This window comes from Plutella xylostella, chromosome 30, assembly GCF_932276165.1.
Source record: "Plutella xylostella chromosome 30, ilPluXylo3.1, whole genome shotgun sequence".
Taxonomy (NCBI): domain Eukaryota; kingdom Metazoa; phylum Arthropoda; class Insecta; order Lepidoptera; family Plutellidae; genus Plutella; species Plutella xylostella.
This window is the reverse complement of record NC_064010.1, coordinates 1,215,014-1,236,407: the sequence shown is the minus strand read 5'-3', so window position 1 is coordinate 1,236,407 and position 21,394 is coordinate 1,215,014. Positions and strand designations below refer to the sequence as shown.

At 39.4% G+C, this 21,394-nt stretch overlaps 1 protein-coding gene across 1 annotated transcript in view; it reads right to left on the bottom strand.

Moving 5' to 3' along the window:
- LOC105395366 (mitogen-activated protein kinase-binding protein 1) overlaps window positions 1-21,394 on the bottom strand; it is a 106,849-nt gene that overhangs the window by 15,478 nt on the left and 69,977 nt on the right. Inside the window, exons 8-28 of the mRNA XM_048631933.1 lie at window positions 19,640-19,822; window positions 18,083-18,243; window positions 17,165-17,300; window positions 15,739-15,888; window positions 15,198-15,313; window positions 14,663-14,780; window positions 14,254-14,352; window positions 12,044-12,178; window positions 11,245-11,355; window positions 10,133-10,222; window positions 9,543-9,673; window positions 9,043-9,171; window positions 8,018-8,119; window positions 7,750-7,874; window positions 6,882-6,979; window positions 5,917-6,036; window positions 4,114-4,203; window positions 3,549-3,664; window positions 1,483-1,633; window positions 810-954; window positions 241-374 (exon numbers count right to left, since the gene is read on the bottom strand). Of these exons, the coding sequence (XP_048487890.1) occupies window positions 241-374; window positions 810-954; window positions 1,483-1,633; window positions 3,549-3,664; window positions 4,114-4,203; window positions 5,917-6,036; window positions 6,882-6,979; window positions 7,750-7,874; window positions 8,018-8,119; window positions 9,043-9,171; window positions 9,543-9,673; window positions 10,133-10,222; window positions 11,245-11,355; window positions 12,044-12,178; window positions 14,254-14,352; window positions 14,663-14,780; window positions 15,198-15,313; window positions 15,739-15,888; window positions 17,165-17,300; window positions 18,083-18,243; window positions 19,640-19,822 (2,640 nt within the window). The remainder of the gene's footprint in view (window positions 1-240; window positions 375-809; window positions 955-1,482; window positions 1,634-3,548; window positions 3,665-4,113; window positions 4,204-5,916; window positions 6,037-6,881; window positions 6,980-7,749; window positions 7,875-8,017; window positions 8,120-9,042; window positions 9,172-9,542; window positions 9,674-10,132; window positions 10,223-11,244; window positions 11,356-12,043; window positions 12,179-14,253; window positions 14,353-14,662; window positions 14,781-15,197; window positions 15,314-15,738; window positions 15,889-17,164; window positions 17,301-18,082; window positions 18,244-19,639; window positions 19,823-21,394) is intronic.

The window sequence follows — 21,394 nt, the reverse complement described above, 5'->3', positions numbered from 1 at the left end:
GTAAATAATGTAGAAGCTATAACCTAAGACTGATAGTCGGTACTTTTAGTTAGGCCGAGGATGTGTTGTGGCATTCTTTGGGAGAGGCAATAATAATTCAGCACTGAATTATTATTTAATTCTTCTTACCGTGTCGATGATAAACTGTAAGAGCTGCATAAGGGTTTTTGCATAAAATATTAGCCAGTCGTTTTTATCGGTTAGTGGATGTTTATCGCCACATAACAATTTATTACTCACAGTCTCAAGCTGCCGCCTCGTCTCCAGTATCCTCCTGTTCAGCTCGTCCCGCCGCCGGACGGCCTCCGGGTCGCGCGGGCGAGGCGACGGGCGTCCCACGGACAGGTGCTGCGACGAGAGGGACGACTTCGTGCCTGGTGGTGGAGAGAGACGTGTGAATATACAGGATGTTTGAAAAGGGTAAACGCAGAAGGGGTTGTGTACTTTTGTTTTAACTTTTACTGCCGTGTATTTTTTTTGTAAAGTAGAACGAAGTTCGGGGAAAAACTAGCATAATATTGAAATAATATTTTTGAAACATCAATCATTCGCATTTATTATCCTAACCTGACTTATTACAAGAAACCTACAAGCAATATTTCCTATCAGAAGTTTATATCCCACCCTACTATTATTATAACCGAGAAAGTTAGTAAGTATGATGCATAATTATTATTGTTTGTAGAGTACTATCACGGCAAAACGGCCAAACCAATTTTCATGAAACTTTGCACGCACCAAGCTGTCGCCCTGCATTAACACATTACACTACTTTCTACACAGATTTCCCACGGGAAAACTTCACTCACCAGCAGGCGTGGTACAGTCGGCCGCTCCGCTCAGGCTGTCGAAGGCGCTCTTCACGTACATCTCCCGGCGGCCCACTGTGTCCACCGACTCGCACGAGCCGGACAGCGGGTTGCGGTCCACGGTGTCGCCTGATGGGGTGGAAACCTGCGGGTTGGAAGAGGGAAATTAGGGTGCCATCCACAGAGAAAGGTCCGGAGAGGAAAACTAATTTTCTTCACAATGGAATATAAGTAAGTGGATGGTCACCTGACCTGAAACATCTATTGTTAAATTAGTCATGCTGTTTGTGAACGTAATTTGTACCATCTGTTGGTGATACTTAAATAAATAAATAAGCTTCAGTCATTGCATAAAGATTATTGTAGTTCGACGATATAAACAAATTATAAAGCATCGCTGCGTCTGTAAGTTTATGATAGCCGTGGTCAGATATCGTGGTTTTGTAGTTTGCTTGCTAAAGGAGCCAACGGACTTAGCCACTACCGGCCACATATCTAAGGTCGTAGGTCCACCGACCGCGAAGAGCATCTCACACTTCGCTTGCCTGTTCGTATTCTCCACTCGAGAAATGCTTTACTCTACTACTGTTTACTAATGATGAGGATATCCCTATTCTTCCCTATGCCTCTCACGAGTCTCACGCTTGGCCGAAGGGTGTCCCACATTAGTTACCTCGTCATCATCAGAGTGCGGCGGCGAGCTCGGCGCGGTGCCTCCAACGCTCCCGCCGGAGGCCGAGGGGGCGTCCCGCTCCTTCCACAGTTTGGAGCGCCGTATGGACTGACGGAGCTCTTCGGCGTCCATCGCGTTTACCATGAATTCACTGTAAAAAAAAAACACATATTTTTAAGTAAAAAAATTATAATAGCAGTTAGCTTCTTAAATTCGGTACCGCGATGTAGGATATCATACTACTTTTGTTGCTATAAATTTACTGTGTGTCACGCTTCAAACGCCATCTAGCATCTGTACTTCGTATCTATATTCTATTGTTTTTAACAAACGGGAACTAAAATCCCTGTAATTTATTAGTGCGTAGCTATTGGTCCTAACTAAGACCATAGAATAACTAAGTACTAAAGAATGACAATCTCCTTAGCCCGATTGTAACTAGATAGTTTAGTTTTGAATCATCCGTAAGATGTCGTTAGTGGTAGAATTTTGTCGAAATCTTAAATTATTGCATAATCCATTTTGAAAGAAGACGTTGCGAGTTTACTTGCTAACGTAGAAGTACTAACGAATAATCACTAGATGGCAATAGTGAGCGCCATTAGTTGGGAACGTGTGATGTTTTCCACTTTACGTAAACCTATAACTAACTAGGTACTTAATTTACCAAAATACATTAAGAGGGAAGTACACCACTTAAAACGGAAAACTTTTTCTTAGAAAAAGTCCATACAAAAAGTAAGTATTTAGTTAGTGTAAAACGTTTTCTCCCAAAACCAGAATTTCATTCAGGAAAGTAGGTACTTACCTATTGTCAGTCGCGAGCTGAAGTATATCTCTGTCGCACCCGTGCCCGGGGCATGAGAGTACAAGCGATAGCAAATGTTTTCTTAAATACCTAACTATTTCGCTAGAATCGCAAAGGTGTATACTCTCCTCTTAAGTAGGTACCTACTCGTTATTCTATGGTAATGAATAAGTAATATTTTCAACAAATGGTATCATAGAATAACGAGTAGGTACTAGTATAGTAAGTATAAGTACATCGATAAACCGTTTATTTCAGTTTCAGGTAAGAGCTAAAACAATGAGAAGGGTAAATTACTTTTCACTGTTACTGAGGTTAAACTTTGGCTGGTTATACTATTCTATGAAATAATAATCATTTTACTCAACATATTTCTAAAAGTTAAGTGATAATCACTTTATATGCAATCAATTAAGAAATGCAAAAACCTTTTCTGTCGATTGTACTTTGAGATATGGAAAAAACACAAACAAAAATGAACCTTATGCATAGGCCTATCCTATGGTCAGCAATGGACGTGCGTTGGCTGTTGATGTTGATGATGATGATAACTAAATACTTAATTTACCAAAATACATTAAGTAGGTACCTACTCGTTCTATGATACAATATTGACTCGATGGTGCGAGGGCGGCGACCGCGCATATAAGCGAGCAAAGTATACTTACGCTAGTTAACTTGACACCTGAAAAATGGTCCTATCCCTTTCACTCCATTCTATTATCACGTGAGAGTGAAAGAGACGGGTATAGGTAGCGGGTCTCAAGTTGACTCTCGTAGGTACGAGCAAAATAAATATCTTCTTACAAAGTTGACAATGATATAGTACCTAAGTAGGTACAGCATTATTTTGTTTCCATAAGTTTATGAGTGCAATATTTACCAAACTGCATGCACGTTAGATGAAGAGAATAATATTAAATTTAAAAATTTATATTTTATGCTTAAAATACCATCTATTGGCCGTTTCCAATATTACGACGACCATCCAATAGATATATGTCATTGCATTCATCCATAGATAGTGGTGCCACCTAGAAACCGCTTAACGAAACGTATAGCGCCATCTGGAAACTGCTTAAATTTTCAAGCTTTTTTATGGCTACGATTCCGTACTATGACATTGTCATTCTTTAGTACTTAGTTATTCTATGCTAAGACCCATCTCACTCGCTATAGTTTCTTGGTGTGTCGCGCTTCTAACGCCATCTATTGGGTGCCATTAGAACTTCGTAGTACAAGGTTCTTATCTACCAACCTGTGCGTGTCGTCATCATTATTCCCCGGGTAGTAGGTGGCTCTCTCAGAAGACGAGGTCCTTTCGCCGTCACTGATGTCCTCCACGTCGCCGTCGTGCTCTGTAGACTCTTGGTCCTGAGGACGGGGGAGGAAATTCGGATGAGATAAAAGGAACAAGTCTAAAAGGCATTGCGAAGGTTATGGGTCTCAGCACGTATAATCGTAACGTAAAGGGATCGTCTTTTTTTCTTCTGACAACCAGGCGTTCGCGAGCTCGCGTTCTACTGGTTGATATAAGACAATGCGTGTAGAATGCTAAAACCTTAGCCACTTAACATTAAAACAGCAGTTTAGGCCTTAAGGGCGTATGCACAAAGGTTCTTTTCAAGATAGCCAGGTGGAGATACATACTTTATAGACTCACAAAGAGTAGAATATGACGTTAAAATAAAAACAAAAAAAACATAAAAACATCATATTTAAAACTATTATCCTTAGCTACAGGGTTTGGCCTTTCTGAAATGCTAAAACCTTAGCCACTAAACATAAAATAAAAATAAAACAATTAAAAAAACAATAAAAACCTCATATTTAAAACTGCCGAGCGACGAATCATCGGTGTGATGCCTGGTCCGCGCGTCCGGCGCCAGGTTGTTATTCAAGTTTATTGTCACCTAGACGGGACATAAGTAAATCAAAATATAAAAAACATAACACAAAAAAACACAAAAGAAGTTGGAATATGACAAGTTTATTGTCACCTAAACGGCATGGGAGAAAATAAAAAATGTAAAACATAAAAATAACAAAAAAAAGTAATTGAACTGTACTTCAAAGAAAAGTTATACGGGCTATTATTTTATTTTGGGTACAATTATCGGTCCCCTACAAAGAAAGATTTTTAAAATATTATATAATGAAGTTCAGGAATAAAGCTACCGTCTGCAGCAATCAAATAAGACACCGGTCACATAAAATATTATAAATTTAAGAAAAATACTTTATTTATTTACAAATTACGGTAACTCTGTTGTTGTTTTTGGTAACGCAATCGTTTTTCATATAAAAATTGTCTGTCCCTCGAAGCGAGTCATATGAAACAAGCACAACGTGTGTAAAAAATTATAATGAAAACAATGTTTTTGTATATTATAACGAATATTTAATTATTTTATTAAATATATATAATTAATTTTATTTAATTTAAGAAACAGCAAGAAAACATCGCTGCAAATGTATGTAATGAAAAATATAAATATTAATTAACATAAATAAAACTTTAACGGTTATATCCTTGGTACAATAGTTGACCGGTTTGACTGCCCAATGTATAAACATTGGGTAGCCAAACATGTCGGCCTAAATAAATAATAGTTTTTAAGTTATAAATATTTTAAGTACTTACTAACACACTGTATTTTAATATGTCTACTAACAAAATTGGATCTTAGTAATCTGAATAAAGAAATAATAATAAATAATAATAATAAATTATAATATAATAAGTTTATTTTTGAAAAAAATATCTGTAAACGTATGCCCAATTGTACCCAAAATAAAATAATGGCCCATACAGCGAATGGATACATAGTATGGACTGTGATCCCTAAAGGGATAGTCGAAGTTGACTCACAAGCGAACCACCCACTTTTCGCTGTGCATTTGCTCAGACATAGTGTTAAGTCCATTTAGCTATACGACTGATAGAATACGGTCAGCTTAATAAGTAGCTATATACTTTTTTACCTTGTCAAACTCACACACCACGTAATTATCTATTCAAATTTGACCGTATGTTAGATTGGCAACGTATTAAAGCTACTTATGAAACGGATCGTACTATTTTTTATATGCAAGCTTCATAACTAATAATATAAAAATTATATATAAATAATGCTGCACTTTTTTATGAATGAAAGCATTATAATAGTACATACAGAAAGCATGAGATGTATTTAATGATTAATGGTGAATGGATGATGTCATGCTCAAGATAATGAAATGTGTAAGTAAATAAATTAACCCATGAATTGTATATAAATATGAGTAAACCTGCCCACATGTGCTTTGAATATACCTAAACATGAAAGATATTTATAAATAAAAATGAGCCAGATACAAATCAAAAATCTTGTGACAATATACATACTTTTTTGTAAACATAACAACAACAAAAAGTTAATGTAAAAGATCATGTTTTTTATTCTACTTTTATCTTCATCTTATTGCATTTCGCAAATATTGATTTTCTATTTGTGCTCACCTAAGTCAATTTTTTTTCATAACAAAATGATGAAAATAAGCAAACACAAAACAAACGCACAAACAACTGTACAACAACAGGCAACACCACAAGATGCAAATGAAAAAAAAAAACAAAAAAAAACCTTTTTCCCGACACGCGGCGAAATGGCTAGGATTTCGTAGGTTTTCGCCATGGTAGCGTCAAAATGGCGGAATAGGGCCTCCACTCGGGGTAGTTGGGAGAGGTTGAGCGATTTCGGCCTCTATTGTGTAAAGAAATAAGTGCCATAACCGTATGCGAGTCAGTTGGGGAGGGGTGTGTAAAATGGCGCTCTAAAGGTCCCTTTTCTCAAAATTTCTGGACATTGAAATTTAAAATTATTTTTTAAAGTAATAATGAATATAATATATCAATAGAGAGCCATTTTACTCAGGTAGTAAATAAATTATAATTATTTGGGATAGAAAAAAAAGTAATCATGACAGGAATCCTTCACCTTCAGGGTTACAGAAACACAAAAAATAATAGGTAAGTATATAAAGGACATTACAATAAAACCACATCATATATTAAATTGTGAGTTAAATAAAATAAATACCAATGTTAGCACGAGAGTTATTGAACTCTTAAATACAGTATTGTTTTTTAAATAATACTTCAGACCTAACACTACAGGAAAACACAGGTAATAAAAATAAAAAAAAAACTTTAAATTAATGGTTAACAAAAACAGTAAATTATTATTATTATTAATTATTACAAATACCCAAAATTATTTACAAGTTAGTGCGGTTTGGATAAAACTGAAAAATACACGAGAAAAACATCAGCCATTATACACCTTTAATAACTTAGTAAATCAACTTGGACTGACTGTGTTTCATCTTATTTAGAATCTTCAAAATCACCATTAGGAAAACTGAGATTATACGGTATTTAATTTGGATTACTAACTAGATGTTTGTGCCACCATGGTCAATTAAAAAAAAAATCATTGACAACTTTACTTATAGATCAAAATGAAGGTGTATAATGCTGGGAAAATATTCAAACAAATGTTCCATCTCTCTTCCTATTTTCCAAATTTTATTTATTATCCCAACATACCTGTTTAACAACTGGCTGATCGCGTCTCTTCTCGATGTAGCGAGTGTCTGTCCCGCTGTCTATGGAACTGTCTTTGGAGCCGTCCGAGTCTCTCTTGTCTGTGGAACAAAACAGGTAGGGAGATGATGAGATTCGCATTATGAAAATGATAAAATGTCTGTTTTATCCATACTGAAATTGTTGGCAACATGAATAAATTGTCTCTGCCTTGTTGGCAACATAGATTTAAAAAGTAAAATAAAAAAGTTAATGCACGACAAGTTGTACCAAGCGGCGAGTCTCATTTTCCTTCTCGCTCAATTAAATACCAGCAAATATCAGTAAATGCTGTTTTGTTCAGAAATCCACACAAAATCTACAGATTTCTAAGAAAATTATTTCAAATACTAATTAGCAAGTCGCCGAGTGTCTCCTTAGAAGGAGAGGAGGCAATCAATGCTTGAGCTAATTTTCTCTAGTGTCCTCAACATTCCTCTCCCGTTCTCAACTCATCGTTGGTGTGTACGCGTCATGCTTAACCTTGGTTCTCAACATTCCTAAGGGTCCTCAACATTCCTCTCCTGTCCTCTACTTACATATTGTTAAAATACTACCTATAGTATTCTGAATAAATATTATTCTATTCTACCGTTCGGCTGAATGGTGTAGTGGTTGCTTCCCTGACTGCTATGCCGAAGGCCCCGGGTTCGATTCCCGGCTGGGGCAGATATTTTTGTAAAGACAGATATTTGTACTCGGGCCTTGGGTGTAGATATTTATGTTTAGTATGTATGTGTAGATATATAATTTTCCCGACTCCTATAACACAGGTTCTGCCTAGCTTGGGGTCGGATGGCCGTGTGTGAGATGTCTCCACATATTTACTCACCGTTGGTGTGTATGCGGCGCGCCCACTTGCCGCGCGTGGGCGGCTCGGGCGCGGGTGTCTCCGGGCCTGCCAGTTCGTCGCCTAAACTCTTCTTGGCCCAGGATGGGAGGCGGCCGATTCGGAGCCTGAAAGATTAAAATGGATATGTTACATGATGGGTTCAATGCGTGAATTATGAACTTAAGATTAGCCAATTTATCAAATCAATATTAAATGATCGTCTTCTCCACTCGAGAACCTTATATATCCCATGTACAATTTTACATACGTATAATCAGGCGGCGCGGGCGCGGTGAAGGCGGGCGGCGGCGACGCGGGAGCTTCGCCCTCGCTGTCCAGGCCTAGCGGGCCGTTGGACGTGGATACTTTCCTGGAAATAATAAAGGGATACTTGAAAATCATTGTTTCATATACCTAATAGAACGAGAAGGGCTAACACGCGGAGGACGTGACAAGTTTTGCATCGCGCGGCCTCGAGAGTAATCGAGAGCGAGCGCGACGGAGAGTTTGTGTCACGTCTTGCGACTGGTGCTAGGCAGGATTTTTCTCTCTCTGTACTAATATACAGTATGCTCTCCAGATATGCGTTACGTATACGCTATATGCGTACGATTTCAGAGCAACCCCTGTCTGTAGTAGTATACATTATGGCAATACGCATGTCAGTATACGTGATGTCAGTTCATTCGTTAACATTGACCACTCTAACCTTTGGATCCATATTTGATAATTACACAACGGTAGGTACATCTGCATAAACCTATGGATTATCATTCGCTCCAATATACTCACTTCCCCTGTCTGATGGCCTGCTGCGCCTTCCTGGCTCTCATAGTAACTACCATGTCGTGGGGAACCCTCCACACGAAGATGCAGCCGTCGCCTGACGCCGACACCCGCCCCGGGGGTCGAACCCGGGACCTTCTGCATAGCAGTCAAGGTCACAATCCTGTCGGTGATAAACCCTAAGCCAGCTCTGAAGGCCTAGCACACTGCCCAAAACGCCCACGACACGACGTGATTAAAGTTTTCCGTCGCTAACCACCACTACACTATCTTATTTTAAAGTCCGGTTGGTGATAAACCGTTAGCCAGCTCCGAAGGCCTAGCACAGGAACCAAGACGCGCACGTCAAGACGTGACAAAAGTTTTCCGTCGCGCTCGCTCTCGAGGACGCGCGATGTGAGTGATCGCGACGCAAAACTTTTATTTCTTGCGCCTGAAAAAACTCTAAGATTCTAATATAGCTTCTTTATTTCTGCTGGCGTTACTACAGTATACTATAATACTCACTTCCCCTGCCTGATGGCCTGCTGCGCCTTCCTGGCCCTCATAGTAACTACCATGTCGTGGGGAACCCTCCAAACAAAGATACAGCCGTCGCCTGACGCGGATATGAGGTGCTGGCAGTCTGGCGTGAACCTGGGGAGTCAGAAATCAACATCATCATTTTATCTGGGGGACTCGCTGATTAACATAGGCTCACTTAATAGACGAAATATATAAAATAGAGGTCATTACATGAATTAAAAAGTGGAGTTGCCATTTAGGTCTTCTTTTTGTAATCTGAACTGCATAAATATGTATCTATTTATGTATGTATTTTATATTTAAAATTAGGGAATTATTTTATAGTGAAGGAAAACATTGCGTGACGAGACCTGAACAAAAAGACATCTAGATTCTGGAATGACATAATTATGTCGATAGAATTGCAATATAGAATATATCTAAATCTAAAACGGTTGGACAGGAATTATCCCTACTGAAAAGAAGCAGTATTTCTAATTTACCTGAGTCCAGTAACGATCTCCGAATGCCCATACATGGTGGCCATACATTCCCCTGAATAGTAGTCGTAGACACTCAGCACTTTGTCTGTACACGACGTGGCCAGGTATATGCCACTGCTGTCTAGGGAAACCTGGGGGAAAAATTGCGGGTTTTATTAACCAAGTTTAGAATAACTGTTATTTTTAAAACTACTGAAGGTTTCCGGAAACGTTGTTAAAAAAATGTGAGAGAAAATATCGTGATGAGTTTTGAAATGACATTTAGAAGACCAATTACGACACAAAGATAACAGTAACATCAATTAAGTTGCTGTTTCTGAAACAATAAAAAATCCAAATAATGAAGTACATAGAAATGAGTATTCATAAGCTTAGGAATAGCGTTCCACAAGGCGTTTTCTGTTTTCATGTTGTTTTCACGTTCCACAAGGCGTTTTCTGTTTTCATGTTGTTTTTTTTTAATAGCCTATATAGTGTCGCACTGCTGGGCAAAGGCATCCTTATATTTGGTCCAACGATTGTATTGTTATTGTTACTTTACTAAATTTTAATCTCTTCTATATTTTATTCTAATTCTAATATTTTATTACCTTTATAAGTGTTCCATCGTCCGCAGTGGTACCTCTGAAGGTCTTCGTATGTCGTCCGTTAGACGCGCTGTAAACCCGCACGTTGCGATCCTGTGACAAACAAACATAAAGATTTCACACATTATCATCATCATTATTGTCAGATCATCCGTCATCCGTCTGACCCCACACAAATACAAATATTTTTATTGATAGCCAAAACATGGTAAAATTGGGTAAAATGGCGTGACATGACCAACAAAGCCGACCCTAAATAAGGATAAGGCAAGGAAGAAGAAGAAGAAGAAGATAGCCAAAACATTGAAACAGTGTTATAATATCCCTAACCCCTACACTAGGATTCCCTGTGTCGTAGGGATTAGTCTCTTTCGTCTTATGCTATACAATAAAAATTATAAGTTGAGAATAAAGGTTAGTAGTAACACAGTATTTAATTTTTTTTGCGAAAAGAAAATTTTTCTATTAATCTTCATTAAGTTAAGGTAAGATTGTTAGACAAACAAAGAGTATAACACAAAAAAAAAATAAGATAAAAATATTAACAACAATTTGTGGTTTTAGGTATTTAGCGTTAGAAGTAGCTATCTTTGTAGTCCTGTAACATCAGCCACGTAGTAGCTTTTTGTTTACATAGGTGTCTTGTAGTTTTTAAGAGGGATAAGGTTTGGTTTACCCTAGTGTATAAGAAGAGACCCATGTAACCGAAACGTCTCTTGCCAAACTCAGTCTTTGTAGTTGCAACTTGCCATTTATCGTGTCTTAGGGGGCGTGATCTTTCCACAAGATTTACAGGGGCAGTTTTATGAAATCTCAGAGTTATGGCTAGAATAAAAAGTTGTCGTTCACGTTCTGTCCTTACTAGTGTAAAATATGCAGATATAAATTTAGTAAAAGATCTAAAATTCTACTATTACAACAGTATAATACCTGGCAAGCCTTCAGTATGCATGCCGCCCAAACCGCGAACCTAGCAATTCTTAAACTCGTAAAACAAAACTTTTTCAAAATAACCTTCTGAATAATTTCATTCTCTTCCATTTTTGAAACACTCTTTAGAAACAGTATAATATCCAAAAGTGGTGCACCAACATCCTGTATAAACAGTATATTACCTGACAAGCCGTCAGTATGTGTCTGCCGCCAGCATCAACCTCCATGTCGTACAACGTCGTCCGCCCCGACACGTTCTGGCCGCGAGCGAACTGGTAGCTGCCGTCTTGTGTCTGGAAATAACAACAAATAATACTTAGTTTTACGTTCGTTAACTGATTCCTCGGTGAAGCATGATAGAAACTGTAATTTGATGTTTAAGAGCTGATGTATAACATAACCTTGTTTGTTGTGAATAAATGAATTCTATTCTATTCTATTAGGCGCGTATACACCGAGCATGGATCGCGTTCTAGCAAAACCGGGGCAGGCGAGGCGTGCGATAGGTGAATACGCGGCTATTAGTTAACGTTTTCAAACTCTGGGTCAACTCCGTAAGACACGCCATCTATGTGCAGAGCTAGTAAACATCTAGTTTAGTTTCTAGTTTATAAGTATTCTTTGTATGTTTTAATATTTGTGGTGTAATCATTAAGGTATATTCAATTCAATTCAATTCAATCCAATCCAATCCAATCCAATCCATTTCAATTCAATTCAATTCAATTCAATTCAATTCAATTCAATTCAATTCAATTCAATTCAATTCAATTCAATTCAATTCAATTCAATTCAATTCAATTCAATTCAATTCAATTCAATTCAATTCAATTCAATTCAATTCAATTCAATTCAATTCAATTCAATTCAATTCAATTCAATTCAATTCAATTCAATTCAATTCAACTCTATTCTATTCTATTCCATTCTATTCTATGATTAAGTGGCTGCCGCAGCCAGGCTGCCTAGCCCCCCCCTTACCGTGCGCAGTTGTCGGAACAGGATGGTCTTGTCGGCGCCGCAGGAGACCATCTGCAGCGCCGCGCCGGCCCACAGGAACCGCACCGCCGTTATTGAGGAGGAATGGTCGTCTAGGGTTTGGAGGATTTGGTAGCCCTGTAATGAGAATATAATCATTATAATCACCATTCCACGGGGAAAGACATCTGATAAAAACAACCTTATTCGAATGTAATAAGGGTTCTGATGGTATATATCAGTATAGAACCAAATAGAAGTGATGGTAGCTCAACGGGCAACGAACCAGCTTTTTGGGTGTGTGTCTACAACTCTTACAAAAATTATGTATGTCATCGTAAAGATTATGGCACCTTCATCTGTCTTGAAGGCGATCGACAGCGAAGATTATATACATCAACGCATCTCGAATATATCTGTACCGCTAAATGACAATGGGCAGATTGGGACCACCCTCCAATAGCATTAAGACTAACATCGTTGGATAGGTCTTGTCAATAGGAATAACTTATGCTATGACAGCTTTGTTGTCACAGTTGTCCGTTCAGAGATATTTGACTTATAAGTTCCGATACTCGTCAGTTCATCTTACTGCTATTGGAGGCTGGACCACCCTCCAATAGCAGTAAGACTAACGTCGTTGGATAGGTCTTGTCAAAAGGAATAACTTTTGCTTTGACAGTTTTGTTGTCACAGTTGTCCGTTCAGAGATATTTGACTTATAAGTTCCGATACTCGTCAGTTCATCTTACTGCTATTGGAGGCTGGACCACCCTTCAATAGCAGTAAGACTAACGTCGTTGGATAGGTCTTGTCAATAGGAATAACTTTTGCTTTGACAGCTTTGTTGTCACAGTTGTCCGTTCAGAGATATTTGACTTATAAGTTCCGATACTCGTCAGTTCATCTTACTGCTATTGGAGGCTGGACCACCCTCCAATAGCAGTAAGACTAACGTCGTTGGATAGGTCTTGTCAATAGGAATAACCTTTGATTTGACAGCTTTGTTGTCACAGTTGTCCGTTCAGAGATATTTGACTTATAAGTTCCGATACTCGTCAGTTCATCTTACTGCTTAATAATTACTTAATAATACAATTGCTTGTTAGCTGCCATTTTCTTAATAAGCGTGACAGGTGAACTGTCACTTCACAAAGAGGTCACCATATACAATGACCACAAACACAACACTCCTCTTATAAAACTACATTTTATCCTATCGGAACTTATATGTCATATATCTCTGAACGGACAACTGTGACAACAAAGCTGTCAAAGCAAAAGTTATTCCTATTGACAAGACCTATTCAACGACGTTAGTCTTACTGCTATTGGAGGGTGGTCCATCCTCCAATAGCAGTAAGATGAACTGACGAGTATCGGAACTTATAAGTCATATATCTCTGAACGGACAACTGTGACAACAAAGCTGTCAAAGCAAAAGTTATTTCTATTGACAAGACCTATCCAACGATGTTAGTCTTATTGCTATTGGAGGGTGGTCCCAGCTCCCATATATTTTTGCCCATCCTCTTTTGAGTGAATCTGTAGGACTTTAAACCAGCTCATGTGGTATGTGGCTAAGCGTATGTGCGTGTGTGTATTTTGTACTTTAATATTATACAGATATGTGAAAAATTGGTATATCTACTATCCCCGAAAAAGGGTTACTCTAGTTGGGGAAATTCTAGTTGGCTTTTTTTCTCTACTATACCACTTTTGCAACACCTGCATAAGGGGCCGTCCATTAATCACGTGAGGTCGTTTTTCTAATTTTTTGACCCCCCTCCCCCCTGGTGATATTTGGTGAGGTTTGGGACCAACCACCCCTCCCCCCCCTTGGATCACGTGTATTTTTTGGGAGTCTATGTAAAGGCTATTTTTGACTAGAAAAAATATACTTAACGAAAATTGCGTTTTGAATTGAAACGCAACGGCGGGAGAGTCAATCAAGGTAATACTACAAATCGTTCAAATTTTTGCGCCGTTCAAAATTTCGGTTTAGAAATACCTAGCGCTTTTTGGCAAAAAATTAACACACGTGATATCTAACGAGAACCCCCCTCCCCCCACGTGATGTTTCGTGAGGTTTTCCGTACCCCCTCCCCCCCCTTTTGAGCCTCACGTGATTAATGGACGGCCCCTAAGATGCTTATGTGTTTATATTTATATGTGTTTGTATTTATATGATATACAAATAGGTATATACTCACTCGTTCCACCTCAAACACGTGTATAAGTCGGTCTCGCGAAGCTGACGCCAGTAGTTTGGGCCGGTGACTCGCGAAGTCAGAGTATTCCACGCAGAGCACCTGTAATGTCATTAACATGTTGTTATACAGGGTGAGGTTTTGATAGTGAGTAACGCAAAGTGCAAAGAAGTCAGAATCAGTCAGAGGAGGAGTTTCATAGATCTTTTTACTTGTCTGGATTAACGAAACTGCTACCAGGGTCCGTCGATAAAGTCGTTTAATTAGCGATACAGTGAAATTTATCTCCGTCGATAACATCGACATTCCTTGGACATTTCCGTGCTTTGGGAGAGGCCTACGTCCAGCAGTGGACTGCTATAGGCGATGATGAATGCTTAGTGCTAAAAGCGGTATCTTCCAGTGCACTCACCTCTGCATCATGAGCTTCCAAAGTCCGCAGCAGCTCTCCGCTGTTCGCGTGTATGTACACGTTGCCGGACCTGTCTCCGGAGGCTATGTGAGCGCCGTCCGGGGATATGCGGATGCATCTGTGGGTGAAGGAGATATTATTGTTATCGATTTCTTTAATAAGTTAAATGTTTTAATCTGGTGGCACGGTAAAGCCCCAGCCAAAGTCGAGAAAACATAAATTTCAGGTAATTTTCCCTATCCTATATTCTTTTTTTTGGATAGAAATAGAACCAACCAAAGAATACAATCATCAACAAAAGAAGGCTCAACAATATAACGCTCTATCTGCGTCTAAAGTGTACTCTATATTTGTACTCGTATTCTGGTAATTTGAAAAATAAAAAATAAAAAACTATTTGTCTGCTTTTTTTTATTCCGTAAATTTCAGACAACTTTCAATTTTGCCATCATAGAAACTACCCTTTTATATTGAGTATTGAAAGGATGGGCACTTTGGTAGCAAACGGGTCAAAAAAGCCTATCTCCACACTAACCTCACTCCAATCTTGTCGTCGTAAGACTTGGACTTGTCCTTGTCGGCGCCGGATGTCAGATCCGCGTCCTTCAGGAACTTCAGCTCCGGGTCTATGTACAGGATGTTCGATAACTCCTGGAATAAGATAGCAACTGTTTTAATAATAAGCACAAAAACGGCAAACCGCCTGGTTGCCTGGGAAAGAATAAATCGAAATTGTATTGTGTCTCGGGCGGATCTAAGCATTGTGCATTCTACGGATGAAGGATCGTTTACATAAGTGGAGTTTCAAATGTGTAATAGCTTTTATAATAAGGCCTTAAATTTTTGAGTTTGTATAGTATAGACAAAACTTGATAGTGCTCAACAGGATGTTTATTGCCTTAAAAATCCATACATACTTTTTAACTTTCTCAAACTTTTAGGGCCTATCCACATAGTGCAAAAGCACCCAAGGATATTCGCAAAGGTTCGATGAAATAACTAACATCACTTCCCACATACAAAACACCAAAGTCACAAGTGACAACTAACAAAGAATACACAAAACCACTACTCACATTACTATAAATATTCGCGTCCGGCGATGTCCCCAGATGCCACTGTCTCACAGTGTCATCACTGGAGCAGGTGAGGAAGCTGCCGTCGGCGTGCATGTCCACGCCCCATATGCAGGCTGAATGGTAGAGGGCTGAATGCGACTTGCCCACCTGGAATAGAGATAAGTGTGAAACGTGACGGTGTGAAAATGAGGAAAAGAGTTTGCTGCCAGAAAATAGCGATATGAATGGGAGGTTACGACAGTAAAAGGAGTCACTCTGTCAGTCAGTTCTGAGTGCAAAATGCTATTTTGAGAAAATGGGAAAGAAATGCGACTTGTCCACCTGCAATAGAGGTAGGTTGTGTGAAACGTGACGGTGTGAAATGCGGGAGTATAGTATGTGTGTAAAATTCTATGTTATGAAAAAGGGAAAAGAGTGTGCATGTCCACGCCCCATATGCAAGCCGAGTGGTAGAGGGCTGAATGCGACTTGCCGACCTGGAGTGAACGTGAAACGTGACGTTTTAAAATGCGGGAGGAAAATTAAGTCTAGTATGAGGGTAAAATGCGAATTAAATCAAATGAAAAATCTGTATTTGCAAGGACATATGAGTTGCAAAAATGGCAAAGGGTGGTGTGTGTGACTTTGATACCTAAATTAGAGATGAGTGTGAAATGTGTGATATTAAAAATGGGAAAACAGTGTGACTTGACTACTTAAAGTATGAGTGTAAAATTTGAGATTACAAAAATAAACCGAGATAATATTGTGAGTGTAAAATTCATATATATTGTATTGTAAAAATAGGCAAAAAAAGGAAGGTGACAAGAGTAAGAGTGTAAAATGTGAGGTCACAAAAATGGTGGATTAAACCGAGAGAATATTCTGAGTGTAAAATGTGAACTTGTTAAAATGGGACAGTAAGTTATAAAAAACTACAACATACCCTGTGTATATCCCGACAATGCCACACATACAGCGAGTGATCGCTATAGACACAAGTCAGCTTGTGTTCTCGCGGGTTGTATATTAGTTCCACCATTAACCACTAGATGGCGTTATAACCACTTTAGTTCCATCATTGCTCACCAGATGGCGTTAAATCCACTTACCCGGTGTATATCCCGACAATGCCACACATACAGCGAGTGATCGCTATAGACACAAGTCAGCTTGTGTTCTCGCGGGTTGTATATTAGTTCCACCATTAACCACTAGATGGCGTTATAACCACTTTAGTTCCATCATTGCTCACCAGATGGCGTTAAATCCACTTACCCGGTGTATATCCCGACAATGCCACACATACAGCGAGTGATCGCTATAGACACAAGTCAGCTTGTGTTCTCGCGGGTTGTATATTAGTTCCACCATTAACCACTAGATGGCGTTATAACCACTTTAGTTCCTTCATCAGTCACTAGATGGCGTTAAATCCACTTACCCTATGTATATCCCGACAATGCCACACATACAGCGAGTGATCGCTATAGACACAAGTGAGCTTGTGTTCTCTCGGGTTGTATGTGAGCGCGACGGCGTCTGGATACTTGGCGTCGGGCGGCACGGTGAACATGTGACTGGGGGTGGGAGAACAGATTTGTTAGGTCAGAAAAGTCGATTTTTATGTATTTATTTAGATACTATAATAGTAATAAAGCGTATAACTTATGTACTATTCCAGGAGAACATGACTATACGCGCTTATATTAATGCTAACGCCATCTGTGGGACAACCGTCATCTCAAATTATAACAAAAAATTTGAACAAAATCTTGTTTGTTTCCCTACTGAGATTTGCCCGCCTATGCGGTTGTTTTGGCTATATCTTGGCCATACCTTAATCGATTTTAGATTGAAATATTCTTTTTAAAGCTTATAAATTGATTATGTTTTTAAGCTGTAATGCCTGAAAAATTGTCAGATAAAATTCTTTTTTAAATAAGCTTTTTTATTTTCATCTTTCGTAAAATTTTCTTAAAATTTCATCTATTTTGAAGCACTGTGTCTAAATTAAGTTAAATATTACGCAATCAATGATTATGATTAGTTGACTAAGGTGTCACCAATGCAAAACAAACAAAAAAAAAAGTATTTAAAAAAATCGTTGGTTTTTGAAATATTTTGCTTTTAAACATAAATTTTGGCAAAATTAAAAAAAAACTTAAAACTTAAATAACTCAGAAATGGTTGACTTTCGGATAATGCATTATGGGGTTCAATCGACTGGAAATTCCTTCGACTACAACTCATTTAAAGGAATACATCGACTTACCAATCACCCTGTATAACGCAGTGCAACTGTCTCATACGCCAAAAACCCCATTAAAACTTATTTACACTTATATTGTCAGCAGCTTACCTAATATGCGTGCCTTGTGCCACATCGACACCCAGATAATGCGTCCGTGGCAGTGTAGTGATGTACTGCAGTGAGTCAGGCGCGAAGCAACGAACGATGCCGTCCGCGCAGCCGACAAAGATGTAGTCGCCGCCTATTGCCATGCAGTTCGCTGATGTTGTCTGTGGAAGAAGATGAAATAATTTTAAAAAAGGACTTTTATTTAGCCGCAAGCCAAGGTGGAAACAACAGGATGACCTCGAAAGTTTTTTGCCGGGGCGGCAGGAGGGGATAAAGTCAAAGTCAATTAATGTTTTTATTAATCGTATAATAAATAAAATTAATAAAAAAAATCTGATGAACGTAAATTTTTACAAAGTACTCTCCGTTAGGATAAAGGGCATAGGCATACTATAAGTATACAAAAAAAAATCGCTACAAAATGAAGTGATCCATTATGTTGCCATTAGTTTTAACTTGAATACGATCTATGGTTTTGGTAAGGGGGTGTACTTATCTTAAAAAGTTGAACAACCAAAAAATTTGCATCACCGTTTTCGCTATATCTTTTGAAATATCATAAGCATCTTAAATTAATGTATACAGAAATGTGGTAACCTAACCTAATAGTTACAAATTGAATACAGAAGAAACGCTTTTCAAAGCGATGTCAGTTTTCTAGCGCTTAGCTTAACCTAACCTAACCTAATAGTTACATATTTAATACAGAAATAACGCTTTTCAAAGCGACGATCCATTAGTTTCTAATCATTCCGAGCTAGCGCATATCCATTGATAAAAAGCGTTTTTTTTTTCTTTCTATATACAGCCTTACTCAATCATACTGACCACAATCGAAGCGATTTTCCGCTTTAGCGGAAAATCTCATACATCAAAACTCGTATAAGCGCCATCTACCAGAACCTCAAATCAAAAACTCCCAACAGCGCCATCTGTCGCCACCCACCATTCACTCCCAACAGCGCCATCTGCCGGCACTCACCCCAGCCACTTGTCCAGCAGCCGCCGCGTGTTGAACTCGCACAGCAGGCCGGAGCGCGTGATGGCGTACGTGCAGTCGGCGGAGGCGCCGCGCCCGCACACCACGGAGCAGAACTCGTTGTCCTTCAGCGAGCCGAGGATGGCCGAGCGCCCGCCAGCCCGACCCGGGACGCGGCTGACGTGGCAGCGGCAAATACAGAAGTAACGCTTTTCAAAGCGATGTCAGTTTTCTAGCGCTTAGCTAAACTAACCTAACCTAATTGTTACATATTTAATACAGAAATAACGCTTTTCAAAGGTATTTCAGTTTTCTAGCGCTTAGCTCAACCTAACCTAATAGTTACATATTTAATACAGAAATAACGCATTTAAAAGCGCCGATATCTATGTTTTAATCTAAAGAAACCAGCGCTTTTAATTAAATACGCATAGTAAATGGCAACGCACCCTAACCGAAGCTATTTTCCGCTTCAGCGGAAAATCACAGCGGAAAATCACAACAAAACTCGTTTTAGCGCCATCTAGCGGATCTCACAGGAACCACAAATCATAACAGCGCCATCTGTCGCCACTCACCCGCAGCTCCACCCACTTGTCCAGCAGCCGCCGCGTGTTGAACTCGCACAGCAGGCCGGAGCGCGTGACGGCGTACGTGCAGTCGGCGGAGGCGCCGCGCCCGCACACCACGGAGCAGAACTCGTTGTCCTTCAACTCGCCGAGGATGGCCGAGCGGCCCATGAGTGGGACTGGCTCTTTGTACTGAAAGGAGAGGGGAAAATAAAGTTAGCAACGTTCAGTCCCATTGTCTTAGTCCGGAAAAAGACTGGAGAGCGCAAATTGTGTGTTGACTATAGGGCTCTGAATCGTAAGACCGTTCGCGAACATTACCCATTGCCAAGGATTGAGGACCAACTAGAAATTCTGTCAGGAAATAACGTTTTCATTTCACTCGATCTTGCTTCTGGATATTACTAAATTCCGATCGCCGAAGAATCTCGCATTAAAACGTCATTTGTGACGCCAGATGGGCAGTATGAATACAACAGGATGCATTTCTGTCTAGTGAACGCTCCATCAGTCTTTCAACGAACTATAAATAAGATATTACAATAATGCAGAACAAAGTACGCACTCGTATAAATGGATGACATTCTTATCGCTGTTAAATCGTTCGATGAAGGAATGACTCGATTAGAAGAAGTGCTTATGCTACTGCGCGATGGAGGGTTTACACTCAAAATGAGTAAGTGTCGTTTTTTCTTTGATTCCATCGAGTATCTAGGTTTTGAAATAGGAAAAGATGGCGTAAGACCTTGACTGTCGAAAACGAAAGCAGTAGCGGATTTTCCTACACCAAAAAATATTCACGAGGTACGTAGATTCCTAGGTTTGGCTGGATTCTTCCGTAGGTTCGTGAAGGGGTTTGCGTCCATAGCCAAACCACTAACCGGTCTTTTAAGGAAGGAAGTGGACTGAGGAAGAAGGAAACGCTTTTCAGGAGCTGAAAAGTATTCTTACTAAGAGGCCAGTTCTGATGCTCTACAACCCTACAGCTGAAACGCAACTTCACACTGACGCAAGTAAGCATGGATTAGCGGGCATACTTATTCAGAAGAATGAATCTGGAACCTTTATGGTTGTAGCATATTATAGCCGAAGAACAACGCCCGAAGAACAGAAAATGCATTCTTTTGAGCTAGAGACGTTGGCGGTTATATCTTCACTCGCCAAATTTCGCGTGTATTTACTAGGAATCACATTTAAAATTATAACTGACTGCAGTGCTCTACGCACAACTTTTACAAAGAGGGATCTGATTCCACGAATTTCTCGTTGGTGGATCCAATTCTTGGAAAACGACTGCGAGGTAGAGTATCGGGCAGGAGATAGAATGGCGCACGTAGACGCATTAAGTCGGGCGCCTGTTGATTATGGAGATGCAGATGAGACGCACATTTTGGACATACTAAATGTTACAACAGAAGATAGGATTGTTACTGTACAACAAAGTGACACAGAAATAAAAAGGATTTGCGATTTCCTAAAGGACCCTAAGTCGGATGAATGTGCAGATTTAAAAAAGAATTATAAGATTGTGAACGGCAATTGGTTCCGAATATTGGACCACGCCACTACGAGATGGGTAGTGCCAAGAGGAGCAAGATGGTAAATCTTACAAAGCAACCATGATGAAGTTGGGCACCTGGGATTTGATAAAACTCTGAATAGAATACGCTCAATGTATTGGTTCCCGAAGATGAGGAGGTTTGTAAAAAAATATGTCGGGGCGTGTGTGAAATGTGCACATCATAAACTCCCTAGTGGACCCAA